Source organism: Danio rerio, chromosome 21 (genome assembly GCF_052040795.2).
Source record: "Danio rerio strain M-AB ecotype USA chromosome 21, GRCz13ab, whole genome shotgun sequence".
NCBI classification, from domain to species: Eukaryota; Metazoa; Chordata; class Actinopteri; order Cypriniformes; family Danionidae; genus Danio; species Danio rerio.
Window position 1 is genome coordinate 13,060,046 of NC_141041.1, and position 19,997 is coordinate 13,080,042.

Sequence of the window (19,997 nt, forward strand, 5' to 3'; positions counted from 1 at the left end):
TCGTTTACAGTGTATTGTAAATGAATCATTGTAAAGATACTGATGATTATTATTTGTTATTACTGTTTTATCGTAAATGTTAATTGTAAAATGTAGTTTATACTAATCTATGTTTAATTTGTAATGTTATTTAATATTATGATTATATTTTTTTACTTCTATTATTTACAGTGTTTTATTTTTTTTTAAATAAATGCTTTTTTTTAATGTAAACTATGAATGCTTTGCCAATACATTTGTACCATTTCTCATGCCAATAAAGCAATTATTGAATTGAATAGACAGACAGACAGACAGACAGACAGATAGACAGATAGATAGATTCTTCTTTTATTAAAGGCTACTACAGTTCACCAATAAATAATATTCAACCAACAGAAGTAGATAAACACATTCCTCTTTGGATCTTGATGGACTGAAACCCGTGCCGAACCCATGTGCAAAGGCCGACACAAATGACGTCTTCTCCATAGCTCTTCGCTGATTGGTCGAATCCGCCGTCATTCGGTAGCAACGCATGTCGTCACACAGGAAAACGAAGGAGGCGGTCAAACCAAGATGGCGTTCCGCGATGAAACAGGAAATATACTCGGGTTTCAGTAAACCTCCCCATCAGAGAGCGTCGAGCGGAGCTTGTTTTTACGAAGACAAGTGAGAGACATATTCGGAGACTGAAGACAGAGCAGATACTGGTAAGCGCAGCGACGGGACACGCAGGGGCAGTTTGAGGGGCGGTGGCAGAGGAAGTCAGGCCCTGTTAGGTCGCTTCACTAACCTGAACTGAAACAAAACTAGACAGTTGTTTTTAACCATATGTCTACGTTCGTTTTATGTGACTTTGTAGTTCTTAGTTGCGATATATTTGGATTTGCGTCGTAAATCTTTTTGTTATTCATGCCCATATGACAGATCAAAAATATAAACCGTGGTAGCTTGGTCAGAAGCCAGGCAGAAATATGTCATCATCATCATCGTCATCATCATCCCGTTTCAACACAAGCCAACTTGTCACAAGACTCTTTCATCTGACTTTGTTTTTACATATTATTTTTCATTCTTTGTAATAGTATTTAGCTCATCAGACTTGCTGTCTGCATTCTTGTTGTCTTTCTCATTACGCAATAAATCTGTTTGTTTGCATGATATAGTTAAGCGACTCTTATGTGTTTTTATTCTAATCATCTGTTATGCTTTTTATGTAAGAGATCATGGGTGGTGAAATGACATCAGAACCGGTTTTATCAGCATGTGATGCAGTTTTGTTCTAGTTCCCTATTAATCATGATATGGGTTGTCACGTGGACTTTTATTAACATGGTTATGGTTGTAAACTTTCTGTAAATATGGAAAGTTGTCTGTTTACACTTTCACTTCCAGGCGGTGCTTGCAATTTAATACTGTTGAGCTATGAAGCCTTTTAGAGTGAGGTAAAGTTGGTTTTATATTCACACATTCAAATTTCTCCTGAATATATTTTCAGAAAAGCATTCTTTGCAATTTAATAGTCAAAACATATTAGCAGCCATTGACTATCAAAGTACACAGTACACAGTCAAATAAATGGTGCTAATGTTGTTTTGAAGTCATGCTCTCATGTGATTTCAGGCCGATTATTCAAAGTATCATGGTCAACAATAAAGTTGTTACTGATCAAATGTGCGAAAATAAAACCAAATACCGGTACCTCAATGCATTTTCAAGCAATCTGAGAAGACAAGTTTAACAGTGTTTGAAAGTGTTTGATAAGCAGTATGCTTTCGGCAAGGTCAAATTATTTGATGTCAGTGTAAATATAACAATCTTGTTTATTAGTATTTTTTGTCATATTTGTTTTGTGCTTGCTGGTTTGCTAATCCTAAAATGCTCTTTGTTCTGAAAAATCAACTTTACATTTTTAAACGCATTCAATTAGTATTTAGTTACTTGAAAAGAGACCTTTAATTACCAATTTGAAAAGTTCACCAACCTCATACTTTACTGTATAGATAAAAATGGCTGCTATTTGATCTCTAGTGTTTTCATGAAAGTCTGGTTGTTTAATTGATTTTAATTGCGCTATTTTATTTTAATATATAGCGTATAATAATAGTGTCACATCTGTTAAGTATTGTGGTAACCAAGCATTTCTGTTATCGGTTATTATTTACTCAACCTTTGGCCATCAAAGATGTAAGTGTGTAAAAATGCTTTGAAACAGTTAACTAACTGCAGTTTATGTACATTTCTGGTGTTTATCTCTTTTGTTTAGTTACTCTAAATGGCTGCGAGGAAGTCTGGATCAGATATCCACAACAACGGTGAGTTGGCCAATCCTCTGTTGTGATTGTTTTTCTGTTCTTTATACCCTATAAACTATCAAATGCAGCTTAATGACTCATTTTAAAGTGTTTTCCATGTTCCTGTGTTTTGACCCAAGGACCTGTCAGCTACCTTGATGATGTTCCCTTCAAGCTCAATGAGAAATTTCGTTGTCCCTCAAAAGTGGGCCTTCCTATTGGTTTCTGTTTGTCTGACTGTAATGCCATACTCTCAGATTTGCAAGTAAGTCTGATTTCCTTCCTACTTTCTTTCATACATGTGTTTCTTATGCCTAGTTCAGACTGCGTGATTTTAGCCCCGATTTTGGCTCGCCGACAGGTTTTGAGAAATCGCCGACAAATGCCTGAAATCACAGGCAAATCGGTGCTCGTGCACGTGAGTGACAATCACACAGTATGAACTTTCAAAGACGCGATCTGAGAGAATCGCCGATGCCTGCGAGATATTTGGCGTGCTAAATATCTGGAGCTGTCGGCGATTCAAATCATGCCGTGTGAATTGAGTTTTGACTTAAAATAACATCAGCGATCGCCTACAGCCAATGAGAGAGCGGCATTCACTTGTGTGTGCGCGTGTGTGTATACCTGCTGCAGGCCAGCGGGAGGCTGGGGGAGAAGTTAAAAAGCTCTTTTTCGGTTTATCTGGACCCACGAAACGGATGAAAAACTAGTGGAGGTTTCACAGGACTCAACTGTGTCTGTTTGACGTTTCATACAGAAAGAAATTACTTTATTATGCAATGTTGAGGAGATTGATTAATGTATGATTAATGTACAATGTTGAGGAGAAATGGCTAATTCCCTTTAAACCCAGGTGAGCAAATACGTACATTTTCTACCCCATAAAAGGCTTCTTTCTCATTATGTAGTTAATAACCAAAGATATACTACGTGCTTTTGGCTGTGAGACGTAGTTTGGACGAAGTTGTCGGCGATTCTTCCTATAGAAAAGTCATGCAATGTGAATGTCCCTTTCGCCAATCCATCTTGCAGTGTAAACAAAGCAGCAACAAAACGCTAGCCCAGATAGTCATGCAGTGTGAAAACATCTGTGACACGACTACTTTGAAAATCATGCAGTCTGAACTCGGCATTAGGGCTGTGACAGTCACTGTGACAAACGCTTCACCGTGGTGGTCCATGCCACAGACATCACATTACATTTCTGTTAGAATATAACGTTAGGCTTGTTGGAAAACCTAATGTTGCATCACCAATCTGGGAACATTTTGGATTCGTACTGAACAAGAAAGGCAAACCAATACTTTGGATGAAGCTATTAGGGTTTGTTTAAAAAAAAAAAAATGCTAAATGGTCAAACACGTCGGATCTCCGCTCATGTCACCCAGCCACATACAATCAACTCATCTCTTCTGAATGCCAACGCCCAGCTAGTCAGCCAGGTATTGCAGAGGCCTTTTCAAAAATGGCTAAAAACAACTACTGTCATGGATTATTTTACAGCATAATTGACCCCCACACACCACCAGAACACCGGTGGTTGTTGGTGATTTCCTAGCACGGTAGAAAAAAATTGTCACCGTCACAGCGCTAGAATTTTTCAGTCCAATAATAATAATGCTTTGCATTTACTTTTCAGTATGACTTCAACTTAGAGAGACGGACCGTTCAGTGGGGTGAAGAGCTTGCTAAAGCACGTGCAGCGGAGGCTCGAGCAGCAGAGGCCATTCGGACTGACTCTGAAAGCGAAAGGCAAGCTGCTTCTCAGGATGCCGAAGTCGGATTGGTTGGGGGTAAGAAAGCTCGCCCCTCTGATGAGCAGGACATTGTCCCACCAGCATTGAAGCCAGTATTAGCTGGGCTAAGTCACAACGCAATCCTTACACCTCTTCCAGCCCCATCTTTTGGACAGACTCGACCGGCACCTAGCAACCCAGCCCCACAGTATCTGAACTTAGCAGACTTTGAGCGAGAAGAGGACCCATTCGACAAACTTGAGCTTAAAACACTGGACGACAAAGAGGAATTGCGGACTATCCTACAGAGCCAACCGCAGTCGTCTGTTTCACCTCCTCAGCTTCCTCCAGCAGAACATCGGCCGGTTTCTCCAAGCACTACGCCTCCTCTCCAGGCCAAAACAGGAATCTTCCATAAACCCAATGGACTTGTTGGACTGTTGGACTTGGACCGGGGTGGGGTTTTGGGGGGACAGATTGATGCTGACCGCCCATGTAATATTCGCTCACTGACTTTTCCCAAGCTTTCAGACCCAGGAGACTCTCCGCTGGAAACTCCTCTCAGTGTTTACCCAGTAGCTCCACCACGCAACCTGTCTAACGGCACGCCACCATCCCTTCAGAGAACAGCATCAAATAACAACACAACACTTCCACAAGAGCAACCCGTCTTCGCTCAGAATGGGACACCGAAGCAGGTATAGTGATAGTGTTGTCACAATTACCGGTTTTATTGTAAACCACAGTAAATATTGTGAGGGTTGGTATTTCCCTTTTAAATGTTCAATATCGTTAATACTGTGAATGATTACACTATTGAGACTAATGAGCTAAAGCCCGACTTCACAAAATTGAATGCCAATAAATTTGCAACATCAGTCAGAAAAATCGCGATAGGAATTTTTAATCCGTTGCACAGTAGGGGTGTTAACCTACAGTGGTCTCACAGTTCAGTTAAGTTACAATTATTATGTCAGCGATTTAGAAAAATTTTATATCTCAGTGCATTGACAATACTTTCCATAAACAATAATATATTTTTTCTTCACAGCATAAGAATTATTGAATTAAAATGTAAAAATATATTTATAATTTATACAGTATGTGTAATACAATTTTGTCCTTTAATATAAGCAGTTGGATGTATGAGCTGCACCTTGCTTTTTTGAATTTAACCTTTTTTAATGTATCAAACAAAACTTAAATACAATCACAGAAGACGACATGGGCATTTAGAGCAAATAAAATAATGTAAATAATATTCAGCTTGCTATTTAAGCATTGTCGAGTGTGTTCTTACATCCATTGAGTTCATGCGCTCAACATAAAAGGGCTGCTATTGCGATTGGCTCTGAGACTATCAGTGCTGTTCACCGATGAGTGACGCGAACACTGAAGAATGCGCGGTAATAGTCTAAATGCATGTAATAAAGCACATATTGCACAGCTATCACAGCTGATTTGTGATAGATGCCATTGAGAAAACTCGTTCCACATGTATCCCTTAAATAGCGATAGAGGAGAGGAAAAGTTACTTTACAAACATGCCAGCAGTTCAAAAATCCAAAGTGAGAGAAAGACACAGGTAGAGAGAGCTTTTATTTTCTCCCTATCAGTGAAATAGTGTCTCCTGGTTCTGCTGTACTTCAGTTTCAGTAGCTATGTTTCCATCCACCTATTTTTATGTGCATTTTGGGTATGCGAATAAAAAAATCGGTTGACGGAAATGCCAAGATGCGCATAAATGTTGAATAAAAAAACTACGCGCATAACTTGGTAGGATAAACTTTTTATTCGATAAGAGAAGATGTGGATAAACTGCGATGGAAACACTTTTACTGAACAAATTCCAGTATGCGCATTAAAGTAGTCATGTGATTTTGTTATAAGAGACAAACCAGTGGCTGATCACATTGTAAAACATATAAAATGTTGTTTTGCTCTTTCTAATATGCCTTAACCATTTCAGTGTTACTGTTATTATATTATTGATGACCTCCAGAATAATCAAGAGCGTCTGTGCTCCGCGTCTCACGCCTTCGAACAGCACCCGGATTCATTGCGTGTCAGGATTGTCTTCTGAGGCGCAAGTCATTTATTAAATGAAGGAAAGATTGACGCAGCTTCTCCTACCGCAGCAAATTCTGTTTTTACTGTTGATATTTTGTGCCAGATAATCTGGAAGTGACGATTTTGTTTACTTTGACTTGTTGGATGCAACAAGATTTTCTTACTTAGATTTTTTTCTTGTTTCTAGTCCAAATATTTGAAAATTCTTAAATCAAGTAGAATTTTCTAGACTAGAAAAACCTATAGTCTTTTTTTAAACAAATAATATGCAAATATTAGATGAGTTTTTCCTTAAAACATGCAAAAAAATCTGCCAATAGGCTAAGCAAAATAACATTGTCAAAAGAAAAAACAAGATTTTTGCTTATTGGCAGATTATTTTGCTTGTTTTAAAGAAAAACTCACTTAATATTGGCATATTATTTCTGAAAACAAGACAATATGTTTTGCTTGCCTAGAAAATGCTTCTTGATATGAGAATGTTTAGATATTTGGACTAGAAAGAAGACAATAAATCTAAGTAAGAATAGCATTTTTTGCAGTGTGGAAATGTTGCTTTATTCGCACATCTTTTATGCGATATTTCAGTTTTGCGCATTAAGTTAATTCGCATTTTTGGATGGAAACGTAGCTACTGAAAGACTGAATTGTGCACAGTTGTCTGCTTTTTAAGTAGCTGGAGCATTTTAATTACTCACGCTCGCCTCGTTCGAATAGTATTCTACCGTTACAGCGCATATGAGACAACTGACACAATAACCGTTGATGGACTTTTAAGAAACCGATACTGACTTGTCCATGGCTGCATTGCTGTACATCAAAGAAACATTTACTTTGACACGCTAATGCACAGCTTGTTTCAATTTTTCTTTTTACTTAGTGCAGGTAAAACAAACAGTATCTTGAAGAAGAAAATCAAAAAAACAATGGACAGAAAATAATACAAACACAAGTACATAAATCCAAAGTGCAGGGATCCATGTTTATGTTGTTTTTCACAAATTTGGATAAAGCTACAAATTTTCTTTGTTAATTTTTTAGATACAAAACCTGGAGCAATGCCATAAGTTTGTGTGTAATATTTATTTTAAAACATATTCAGGTCATTTTAACAAAACCATGATGATAGTAAAATAAAATTATACATCTGTATATCATAACATTGATGGAAATATCTGCTTTTATGGCTATATTTACAAAGCAACAGCACAGTCAGAAAAAGATCAGTTTTTCCATTGCATTTTTAAAAAAGTTTTCTGTATACACGACTACTTTTTAAAAAATATTTTATGTTTAAACATCTGCAAAAAATGAGTCATCTTGTTAGTAAATAGTAACTGTAGGGAAGTGATGAGTAGCTCACTCGCCAAACATATGTTCTCCCAAGTGTGAGTCAAAAACGCCTTTTAAAGTGCTGATGCGTATTTAGATTTTAATGTGTGTATCTGATAGTGCTTTACTTTTACTATTTACTATCCCATGGTAGAGTATTCATCAGTGGCAGTGAAGTGAAAAACTGGCACTGGTTCCAGCATTGTTTGTGCATTTTTAAATATTATTTTTGTATAATAATTATTTGGACAAAACCAAAGAATTAACAATATTGTCCCTGAAATGTAGCATACTCGTTTGTAGATTAATCATCAACTGTTGCATGAAATAGCATTTATTTTTGCATTTGCTTGATTATATTTGGAGCAGTGGATGTTGTCTAATGGAAATGTTTAACAATGTGATGTAATTAAAACACACACATTAGAACATTGATATGTTTTGCTTTCAGAAATTGAATTGTAGGTGTTTTGAATGGCTTTCTAATTGACTTCATCACACCAGGGGTCCGTTCTTCGTACGTGGATTACTCAGTTAGCTGGATTTTTATATTGACGATTTGACACGATCCAGGATCGTTTCGTTCTTCAAAGCTGATCAGAGAGTTGTTGTCATAGCAACAGTTCTGCTAGGTCAAACCTGATCGATCAAACCTGATCGAGTTATAGTTATTAATAAAATAAATAAAGTTATAGATATTAATAAAACTTATGCAATCTGCACCCTCGAAATGAAAGTGCTGCCACCTGGTGGTGCAAAGAGAAATTGATATGAACTTTTTAGATTGCTTTAGTACTAATTATGTATAATAGAAATGCACAATATGTGACTTTATTTTAAAAGCAATAATACATGCAATAATAAACATGTTTTGATAGTTGATATGCCAGTGATTTGATGCTTCACAAAAGTTGCAGAGGCCTTTACCAATGTCAAAATGCTTTTGTAAACAACCAGTTATTCTTTACACAGATTAAAAAACGGCTACTATAATAAGGAAAATCTTCTCTAAATGTAGAACTAAATACACTGATATACATTGAAATACATGATGAATACTCTTGAAACATGAAAGTGTAAAGCCTGCCGCTAATAACAAATGTGTAAAGATATTGCGTGTCATATTTAACAAACCGTTTACTGCTAATTTAATGTAACTTTGCTCACATGGATAATTGAATATTAGTCAGATGATGTCATTACGCTGCTATACCGTCAGCCAATCGTTGCATTGCTGATCATGATTTCGAGGATCGATAGATCTGTCCTTCACAACACACGGAGCGATCTCAGATCAGTTTATTCAGACATTCTAATCTGATTCGCGATCTTGTTTGAAGAACCAAATTAGCGAGAGATCAGTTACCAAGATTAAAAGATCCAGGATCTGCCAAATCATCTTAGATCATTTAAGCGAGGTACGAAGAACGGACCCCAGGAATGCTTTTGGACCCTCAATACATTTTATTTGTTGGTGTTTTTTTGTGACTAATGTCAGCTTGAACATTGTTATGTAGGGATAGGTACAGTGGCGTAGCGGACGGGCCCGCAGGGCACGCACCGCGGGGGGGGCCCCGCGTGATTAGGGGGCCCCGCGTCGTCGTGATTTTCAATAAACTGTTGGAAACAACTGTGGTCGGAACCAAAGTTCACACGTCTGTGTTCTCTGAACACCTCTCAAGCGGTGGACTACTTCATTCTGATTGCTTGCCGTCAATGTTGCCAACTTAGCGACTTTGTCACTAGATTTAGCGACTTTTCAGACCCCCCTAGCGACAAATCTAGCGACTTTTTTGTGTGTTATTGGAGATTTTTTTAGACTGTCATTTTTCCATACCGTCCCTACTCTTCTCAACGAGCTGCGTGTGATGCCGCCGGCCCCTCCCCCGCCTCACAGCACTGACAGGCGGCCCAGTCAGTCCTCGTACAGCAGCCTCTCCCACCTGCAGCCCGAGAGCAGATCACCCCTCTGCGTACCGACGACAAATGATTTAGCACAGGCAGTGTGAAGGTATTTCCCTTGTACAGTCTAACCGATCTACTTCACCTTTATTTTAACAATTTATTTGGACCGTTTATTCTTTTCTTGTTCACAATCACAGATATTTTAGTGACAGTTTCTGAACTTGTCTGAGTTTATTTCATATGAGAGATTACTGCACATTCACTACACATCTATAATGATATACTGTATTCAAACAGCAATAAATTTAGTTAAATAAACATGCTTATATAAAGTGTAGTGCAATTATAAATACCCCTTTATTAACCATAGGCTGTTAAACAGAAACGGTAGAACGTGATGACGTCAGTGGTATGCAAATTGACGTATGACGTACCCCCAAACCCCCCCCCCCCCCCCCCCCCCCTTCATCAGGGGGCCCCGTCAGCGATCCCTGCAGGGGGGCCTCCGCATTTTACGCTACGCCATTGGATAGGTATACAGTTTAACCCAAAGAATGATCAGTCTGTCAGATGAAGAAGAGCCGGAGTCAGAGATTCAAATAAATAAATCAAGTTTACTGAAGATAGTTTGCAGTTTCATCAGCAGAAGCCAGCTATAACACTCGCAATGAGTTCCTAGGCAGCTCTGCTTACAATCACAAATCAATAAATATTATACTCTCACATAACGTCATCAACTGCGTCATACATGAGCTGACTCCAGACCTGTTAAACAGATCTACAATCAAATAGAACACACACACTTAAAGTACAATCTGTTTCTTATCCAAGGCTGAGCGTATTCTCAGCCGTCTTTATCAAAACTGGTTAAAAACCGGTATAATCTACATTCAGGCAGATATAGTATTCGTACTACACAAAGTCTATCTTGAATAAAAAGTAGAATCACTTTAAAAGAATTAACCGTAAAAATAGCAAAATCGCTTTAGATCTTTTAGACGGTATTAACTCATAGAAATAACAATAGAAACAGTTGGTTCCAGTCCTCAGCCCTCAGTTCCAATTAAAGTCTCCGTGACCTCTGACCTAGTTTGGTGGCTCCTGAAAAAGTTACACAGACAGGCAAATGCACTGAACATTCTTGCATAAAGCAGTGTGTTTAACTTATTCATTAGTTAAAATCATTTCAAAGGTAAATACTCATTCAAAAAATTATATTTAATAAAAATAATGAGAAACAAGATGACAAGGAAGGGATAAACGTTGATTCATGCTGAGATGGATTGGAAGGTATAAATCCGAATTCTTCAATTAAAACAACAATTACGTTATTATCATAAATAACATTCATTCATTTTTTTGTCGGCTTAGTCCCTTTATTAATCCGGGGTCGCCACAGCGGAATGAACCGCCAACTTATCTAGCAAGTTTTTACACAGCGGATGCCCTTCCAGCTGCAACCCATCTCTGGGAAACATCCACACACACATTCACACACACACACTCATACACTACGGACAATTTAGCCCACCCAATTCACCTGTACCGCATGTCTTTGGACTTTGGGGGAAACCGGAGCACCTGGAGAAAACCCACATGAAGGCAGGGAGAACATGCAAACTCCACACAGAAACGCCAACTGAGCTGAGGTTTGAACCAGCAACCTTCTTGCTGTGAGGCGACAGCACTACTTACTGCGCCACTGCCTCGCCCATAGATAACATATATTACTATATTGCCTGGTTCAGAAATGAATGTTGAGGAGTAGTGAAAATAGTGAATGGAAAAGTATTTAAAATGATAAAATCTTACTTTTGGTTAACTAATACCTGCTTTTCTTTTTACCAGAAGGGAGATGAATAATGAATAAAATATTAAGATTTTTGTTAATCAGAAGATAAGATGAGATTGCACTAATCTAGTTTTTTTGTAATATATTGCCTTTTGGACTGCTGACGTACCTGGTGTAAACACTATATGGTTGTTTTTTCCCCCTTTTTACTTCATTTACGTAATTTGTGTTGCAGAAATTGTTCCCCATGGTATTTGAAAACTGTATGGAATGTCAATATTTGTCAAGGGATCGTATCAAAGTTGGAAATTCCAGTATTGCGACATCAGAACTGCTGCTAACTCTTTTTTTGGACCATTCTCTGTAAAGCCTAGAGATGTTTTTTTGTGAAAATCCTAGTAGATCTGCAGTTTCTGAAATACTTAAACCAGCCCGGTCTGGCACCAACAACCATGCCACATTCAAAGTCACTTAAATCAGCTTTCTTCCCCATTCTGATGCTCAGTTTGAACTGCAGCAGATCGTCTTGACCATGTCTACATGCCTAAATGCATTGAGTTGCTGACATGTGATCGGCTGTTTAGAAATTTTCAGAAACGAGCAGTTGGACAGGTGTACCTTACAAAGTGGCCGGTGAGTGTATGTCTGATAATCCATATCGTTTGCAAATATTTGAGAAATGTAGTGAAATTACAATTGGCCACTTTTTGTTTCCTTCACTTGAATTATTTACTCGCTAGGTTACTTCACTGTCACACTAGCACTTTGATTTGTCGCTGAATAACCAGTCAGAGCGCTTTCTTCAGCCCATGACCAGACAATAAATTCCCCACAATAAATCGTGCCAACTACATCTGACGATAACCAGAAAAGAGGCGACGAGTGTAACACAAACGAACAAAGCCCAACAACCGTCAGCTTGGTGTGTCCTGGCCGTTATGCACAAACTTATGTTTACTTCATTTACATACTTTTTAATTTTGCAGAAATTGTTTCCCATGTTATCGAAAACTGTATCAATATTTGTCAAGGGATCGTATCGAAGTTGAAAATACCAGTGTCGCGACAACAGTAGCATCACCGGCACTAAATTTTCTGAATCAGCTGTTTACGCAGGCTCATGGGTCTTTTGCTTCACAGCTGTAATGTTTTATCAGGGGAGCTGCTGAACAAGTTTATTTCTTTGCATCAGATACGTGTGAAGCTGGCATTGTATTGTGCAAGCAACCATGCAAACATTAGTGTGTAATAAACTATAATCTGCCCTCGGAAAGAATTAAACTAGTATGTATGACTACTGTAGATATGGGCCGGTATAAGATTCTGATAACCTTGAATAAAAATATCACGGTATTAAGATTAGTGCTCTAAAATATATTCTTTTTAAATGTCTGGGTATAAAACTAAAACAAAAAGATTAATTGACTTCTGCTGTCATTTGTTTCAAAAACACAGATTTCTTTACAATTTAAAATGGCATATTTGGATATTTATTTCTGCTGTAAATACTGTTGTCCTAAAAAACTAAACAAAAAAAGTAAATAAAAAAATCGTACACATACATTAGGAGCAGTGTTACAGAAAATGTTAGCGTTTTTAAAACCTTGACTATTTCAAACCGCGGTATACCTTGAAAATGATATCGTCCCATGCCTAGACTACTTTCATATCTCTTGTGGATTGTAATTGGTCTGATTTTTCTCTTGAACATCTTTGCAGTCGAACCCTGTCACCGTGACTAGCCATCCACCTGCTGGCACGACCCTTCTCAGCCTCTCTCCCAGCGAACGACAGTGTGTGGAGACCATTGTGGGCATGGGTTATTCCTACGAGGGTGTTCTCAAAGCCATGCAGAGACAAGGACAGAATGTGGAACAGGTCTCTTTTTAGACTGATTAACTGCCTGTGATGCTGATGTTTATGTAAATAATTGAATGAGAGCTTTTAATTATTCAGTTCTGCCATTTGACTCATTTATAGGTGCTGGAATACCTGTTTACTCACAGTCGACTGTGTGATCGAGGCTTCGACGCGACCGCTGTGGAGGAGTGTTTAGAGATGTATCAGGGCTCAGAGGAGAAGGTTGGTGAACCACAAACCTCAGTTTAGTCTTTAGACAAATTTTAATATGTATATGCGTGTATGCTGGTTTTCATGTGTTTGGAAACACTAATTCTATATAGGAATTATTGAAAAAAAAGAAGTACAGGCTTAAATGTAAGCTACTGAAGAGTTAATGCTGTTGTTTCATTGGAGTTTTCATTCCAAAATGCCCCCTGCGCCATCTAGTGGCTGTTTCCCAAATCGCACTAGAGTGTCGCCTCTTAGTGATTCTATGCTCTTTGCTGAATGTAGTTAACTACGGAACCCCGGAAGGGACGTAGTGGAGGAGAAAAAAATTGGCTGAGTGGAAAAAATAAATGGGTGGGAGGAAAATATATATTTCTAAGTTTTTGCGTTCTCTCGCAAAGTTTTGCGTTCCTTCGCAAAGATGTTTCGCGTTCCCTCTCAAAGTTTTGCGTTATCTCACAAAGATGTTTTGCGTGTTAAGTGTTTCTCCACAAACACTTCCTGTTCACTTCTCTCATGTAAACCCTCCCGTTTTTGCCGAAATTCTCCCATATTTTACCATTCTACCCGACTTTCTTTACATTAAATCTGTGCGTCCATCATCGCCTTTCACTTTGCAACCTCTGAACCAGTAAATGCATGTATAAGCGCTGACTGACAGACGCGCTCCATACAATAAACTGATCCCAGATCAGCGTCTGTACGCTCCATTTAAAGGGACACTTCTGTTATCAAACAAGTGAGCAGCAAAGGAATCTCATGTTTTTTTTAGTTTGATAACAGAGGTGTCTCTGTAAGAATGCACAGATCTATAATGAAAGCTGTCCATTACTTTAGAAACTGTTTGTGCTCATTTAAGAGAAAATAAGCTGTTTAAAATAAAACATGCAGGACGGAGATGTTTACGTATTATTTAGTGTATTTGTCTGTTTAAACATACACCTGCTCCTCTGTAAATGGAGCGTACAGACGCTGATCTGGGATCAGTTTATTGTATGGAGCGCGTCTGTCAGTCAGCGCTTATACATGCATTTACTGGTTCAGAGGTAGCATATGAAAGGCGACGATCGACAGACAGTAATGTAAAGAAAGTGGGATAGAATGGTAAAATACGGGAGAATTTCGGCAAAAACAGGAGGGTTAACGTGAGTGAAGTAAACAGGAAGTGTTTGTGGAGAAACAGTTTTGCGAGAGAACGCAAAACATCTTTGCGAGGGAACACAAAACTTTGCGAGAGAACGCGAAAACTTAGAAATATATATTTTCCTCCCATCCATTTTTTTTCTTTCACCCATTTTTTATTTTTTTTTCACCCAGACAATTTTTTTCTCCTCCACTACGTCCCTTCCGGGGTTCCGTAGTTAACCGCATAGTTACTTCTATCAGAAGTTATATGTAAAAGAAAAAAATTATTGCATCCGTAGTTTAAAAAAAATTGCCAAAGCAAACTTTGCATAAAAGCAAAAGTGCCTTTAAGGCAGGTCATTTCATTCTGTGGACATCTTTGAAGCACTTCTTGGCCAATATGCTCGGGCGTTCTGTCTGATTGGGAAAACATCGAATTCTCAAAAACTGTTTGCCAAGCTTACGATTACATAACATATTTTGAATCGCCAATAAAATTAAGCAACAACTGTCTCATAAGTTCAATTTCTAAACGTTCGAATCAAACAAAATCGTCATAGTTTCAGGTTGCCAAAGCTAATGCGTATGCTCACTCGAAAGTAACAAGATCACGACACCAACCTCATTTATGGCCGTTCTACATATTATCATCCTCTGGATAATGATCGTCTGATTGTGCTGGTCTTCTGAAGTAATCCACAAAATGGTCTTGAAGGTGAATCTCCTCCAGAAATAACAGCGACTCTTTGTTTACAAATTTTTGGGCGTTCAAGAATTTTACTGTCTTATGATATGCGTTTGACAGGAAAGACTACCTTGCGTTCTTTTGATACAAAATAATATTTCCTATATCTGTGAATCAAGTATTGCTAAGATTTCTTCCATTTGTTGACCACTAAACTGTCGTACAAGCACATGTTTGGTCTGAGCTTTTCCCCCGGAAAAACGTCAGCCTATATCGATCGATGATTGGCTCCTGAAGTAGTAGGCGGGGCTTCATTCGCCATATTGGCCCTTACACCTTTTCCCGTTCATAACTAAATAAGTGATACGTCTTGTGTATACTATAGTCTTTGATAAAAGTCAGTGGCAATTTTGTAATGTGTCGGAGTGGCTCTGGGGCTCCACCTCCATTTTTATGCTTATATATCTTTAACATTGTCTTCCTACAGGCTCTGGAGTTTCTGCAGCTGATGTCCCGGTTTGGGGAAATGGGCTTTGAGAGGGACACTATTAAAGAGGTACTGCTTGTGCACAATAATGACCAGGACAAAGCGCTGGAGGATCTGATGACCCGAGCGACTGCGAGCTGAGCCAACGAGAGTCTCCCCATCTGGAGCCGCCCCTCAGATGGGGGGGAGGGGGTCCTGGCTGTGGATGGGGGTGATTTCTCTTCTCTTTGACAGGACAGCTGATTTTGTACCCTAAAAAAGATATACCTCTTGGGGCAGGGATTGACCGCACCACCTGGCGGTGCATCCATCCCTCCTCAGCTGTATGTCTATTAAGTGATCTTAGAATGGTAACGAGTGGGAGGAGCCAACCCCTCCTCCGAGAATCGATATTGGCTCTCTGTTGCCATGGTGACACGATAGAGTGGGTGGAGCTGGAGAAAACAAAACTGAGTAGAGCCGCTGTTTTTGCGACACTCGAAGCTATAACGCTGCCATCTCCCGCTGCTGGACGCAGGCTTTCCAAACTGAAACCTGAACCTTCGTAAACACAACCCATGGCAGAGCAGAGACCCCACAGAAGTGCCCTCTCTCTCTCTCTTTTAATTCTGTCTCTGCTGTTCGTTTGTTCACACGTTGTTTATGTTTGACAGGCGGAAACACTTTTCGTTTCTTCATTCGTTCTTTTTTGGCATTGTGTTTCTTTACCCTACAAATAGGAACTGCTTTAACAGAACTAATCACCATTATGTAAGAACAAAAATACAGTTAACTTTTTCCCCCAGTTGGCTTTCGCACTGAAATGAACGCATTTGGCAAGTGAAATTGGCAAGGGTGAATGGAGCCGCCACATTTTCAAACAATTGACATGCGAATACTGCACAGGCACACTGAATCACAGATGTTAATATAAGCATATTTAAAGATCTGTAAAGATACACTGTTTTCATCTGAAATAAAGAAATTGAGGAAATTAACACACGGTAATGAGGCTAACGCGTTGATATGAGTTCTGTAATTTATTGAAAAATACTAAGGTGTAGATATGTGGAGGTACACTACCACTCCAAATTTTGGAGTCAGCTTGATTTTTATTTTATTTTATTTAAATAAATCGTTTTATTCAATAAGTTTGTTAAATACTTTTTAAGATCTTTTTAATGTTTTGTATATTCATCAATATTGGAAAAAAAATTTGGCATCAAATTAGCATATCAGAATGATTTCTAAAGGACTGTGTGACTACAAACTGCTGAAAGTTTCAAATATATAAAAATACAAAGGTTATTGTCAATTTTAATAACATTTGATTACATTTTTTTATCAAATTAATACAGCTTCGATGAGCCTAACTTCTTTCATAAAGATCTACACTACCTGACAAAAGTCTAGTTGTCGATCCCAGTTGTAAGAGCAACAAATAATAACTTGACTTCTAGTTGATCACTGAAAAGTGGCAGAAGGTCGATTTTTCTGATGAATCTTCTGTCGAACTCCTTCCTATCATAACAAATACTGCAGAAAACCTATTGGAGTCTGTATGGACCCTAGATTCTCTAAGAAATCATTCAAGTTTGGTGAAGTAAAAGTCATGGTTTGTCGTTCAGTATTGGGGGGGGGGGGGGGGGGGGGGGCGTGAGAGATCTGCAGAATGGGTTGCAACATCAACAGCCTGAGGTATCAAGACACTTGTGTTGTCCATTACATTACAAACCACAGGAGAGGGCAATTTCTTCAGCAGGATAGCGCTCCTTCTCATACTTCAGCCTCCACTTCAAAGTTCCAGAAAGCAAAGAAGGGCATGGTGCTCCAGTATTGGCCAGCCCAGTCACCAGGCATAAACATTATTCAGCATGTCTGGGGTAAGATGGAGGAGGCATTGAAGATGAATCCAAAGAATCTTGATGAACTCTGAGTGCCCTGCAAGAACTATTTCTTTGCCATTGCCGATGGCTTTATGGATGCAGTCCTCCAAGCTTATGGGAGCCATACACAATATTAAATCTTTTTCCACTGCACCATGACTTTATATTCTACACTGTACATTATTTCTGTTAAGTGACAAGACTTTTGTCTAAACAAAGTCAGACCTTACTGTCTTTATCAAATAATTAAAAGTCAAGGCAGGATCATATTTTATTTTAGTAAAATAAGCATCAAAGTAATGGACTCTGCCTAAGCCACTTCTGATACCAAGTGATCAACTAGAAGACAAGTTATTAATTGCTGTTCTTAAAACTTGGATAAGCGACAAGACTTTTGTCAGGTAGTAAAGTGTTAAATCACACTGACTCCAAATGGATAAACCGTGTACCTGATAGTTGTGCAATAAAGGAGGTGGGACTGTGAATGATTGACACATTTTTGAGCTTTTGGATTTTTTTAAAAGGCCTTTTGATTTTTGCTCACTGCAGGAATCCTGTGTGCCTCCATTTTACCTCATATTGGATTAGTCTGTTTGCTCAGACAAAAGATACACGATTCCTCCCCTGATGAATGCAGGAAACTGAGGATATCCTTACTGATTAACCTATCAGACTCCAGAAGAACCTTTGGGATCAAAGGCAGGTCCACTGTCTAACCTTTTGCTTGTGATGCTGACATTTTTTGACCTCTTGAATGTCAAGGAAAACAAATATCTGGGTTATATTCCACCCCAAAATACTAAGATATTAAACTGTCTGTTCTGTCTAAATAAAATAAAGTCTTATGCACTGTAAATGTTTTTTTTTTTTTCATTAGTATTGGTGTGAGCATATACACACATAGGGAGAGATTGTCAATAAAATTCTTATTTATCTCTTGGTTTTGTGGTGAAAAAGAGACCTGCATATGTTTTGATTTGCAATAGCTAATTTTAATATGTATTAAATACGTTTTTGGATTAAGGATTAGAAAGTAAACTGGCAAAATCAGATATTTTTCAGTTTATTTTGAGGTGAAATATAACCCATGTGTGTTTGTGACATTTCAAGTAGCTCACTGGTTTCGTTACAAGAAAAATACTTCACAAGAAAGAAGTAAACATGTCCGACTAGAAAAGGCTGAATAAAGTACAGCGAACACACTGACAGATCATTCTGGAGCATAATGAGTCAGCACCCAAATGCAGATCTATTGTTCTGATTGTAAATGGGGAAACGTCCTGATGTAGAGCCAGAGAACCTGATGGACAGGTAGAACAGATCCGGGAGCTTTTGTCTTGATACAGGCATCTGTTAATCCTAAATGTGATTTCTAATGTTTAGACTTATTTAAAGTTATTACAGACTGCTGTATGATTAAACTTAATGTCCTTTTTGTCTTTAAGTGTGGCTGTCACTGGTTTATAATGCTGAGATTGTGTCCAGGAGCAGTTGGCACTCTTGCTTGTATAGCCACTATGGAGAAACTTCCAGCTCAGCAGCAATAAAGAGAGCATGGGTTGAAAGGAAATTCACACCGCACGCACTTGCTGAACAGCTTATTGTCATACAAAATGTAACCTTTGTACATCAGCAGATGGCGTTCGTGAGAAACAGATAAACATAGGAAACACATTTGGACTTTAATTATTTCAAATTATTAAAGGGATAGTTCATCCAATTATTATTACATCATCATTCACTCTTCCTCATATTGTTTTACATCTTTGACTTGAACACAAAATAATATGTTTAGAAAAATGCTGGCACCCATTGACTTCCATAGGAGAAAAAAATGAGAATGGAAGTGAATGGGTAACATCAACCTGCATTCTTCAAAATGTCTTCTTTTGAACAAATTAGGAAACTCGGTAGGTTTTGAACAAGTTAAGCGTGAGTAAATGATGGCAAGTTTCATTTTTGGGCAAATTATCCCATTCTAGAATTTATTATTAAATGATATGTTGTGTCCTTAAATGTTTAATCTCATAATTTTAAGCATTTATTTGCAGAAATTGACAAGATTTCAGTTTAAAATATGCCACATTTTAGAACTTGTTTTGATTTTGTCAACATTTCAGAGCCGTTGAACGGGTTGTTGCTAGAAGGGATACATCTGCGGCCGGAAGTTAACGAGAATTATTCATATTATTAAATCACTACCCAACCCTACCCATCACAGTAATATGTAAAAACAGTAATTGTGACGAGAATTATTTATTAAATTATTAATTAATTGAATTTTATTAACGTCCAACCAAAAACCTTAACCTACCCCTCACAGAAATGTAAAACCGTAATTATAAGGAGGATTATTTATTAAATTAACCATTAACTATATTTTATTAAAGTCTAGCCCACCCTTCACAGTAACGTAAAATATTTACAGTGTCATAAATATGATGCTACATTGACGTGAGTATCCAAAGCTGTATCTTTTCTACACTACCCGTATAACGTCAGGTCGGTCGCGTGCACTCACACGCAGCCATCGCGCACGCGTACGCTTGACCTTGTTTTTGTTGATGTTTGACTGGAGTGCGGCTGCGCGCGGTGGCAGGACGTTGTGAGATGACGCTTTTTGTCAGGAGAGCGACGGCCGGAGAGAAAGA

At 38.3% G+C, this 19,997-nt stretch overlaps 1 protein-coding gene across 3 annotated transcripts; it reads left to right on the forward strand.

Annotated features, from left to right (window-relative positions):
• The first annotated feature begins 514 nt into the window (after positions 1-514).
• Positions 515-16,468, forward strand: ubap1 (ubiquitin associated protein 1). 3 transcript variants are annotated; one of them, NM_001328344.1, is made up of 7 exons: positions 515-692; positions 2,249-2,297; positions 2,417-2,541; positions 3,919-4,713; positions 12,834-12,992; positions 13,095-13,196; positions 15,482-16,468. In NM_001328344.1, exons 2-7 carry the CDS (start codon positions 2,258-2,260, stop codon positions 15,620-15,622), a joined length of 1,362 nt encoding a protein of 453 aa, NP_001315273.1. In that variant the 5' UTR covers positions 515-692; positions 2,249-2,257; the 3' UTR covers positions 15,623-16,468. The 3 variants fall into 3 exon arrangements, 2 of the variants coding, with proteins under 2 accessions (NP_001315273.1, XP_087155483.1); XR_015519504.1 differs by lacking the exon at positions 15,482-16,468 and adding an exon at positions 14,546-14,581 and having other exon boundaries at positions 530-692; positions 13,095-13,468; XM_087299357.1 differs by having other exon boundaries at positions 530-692; positions 910-2,297.
• Positions 16,469-19,997: the final 3,529 nt, after the last annotated feature.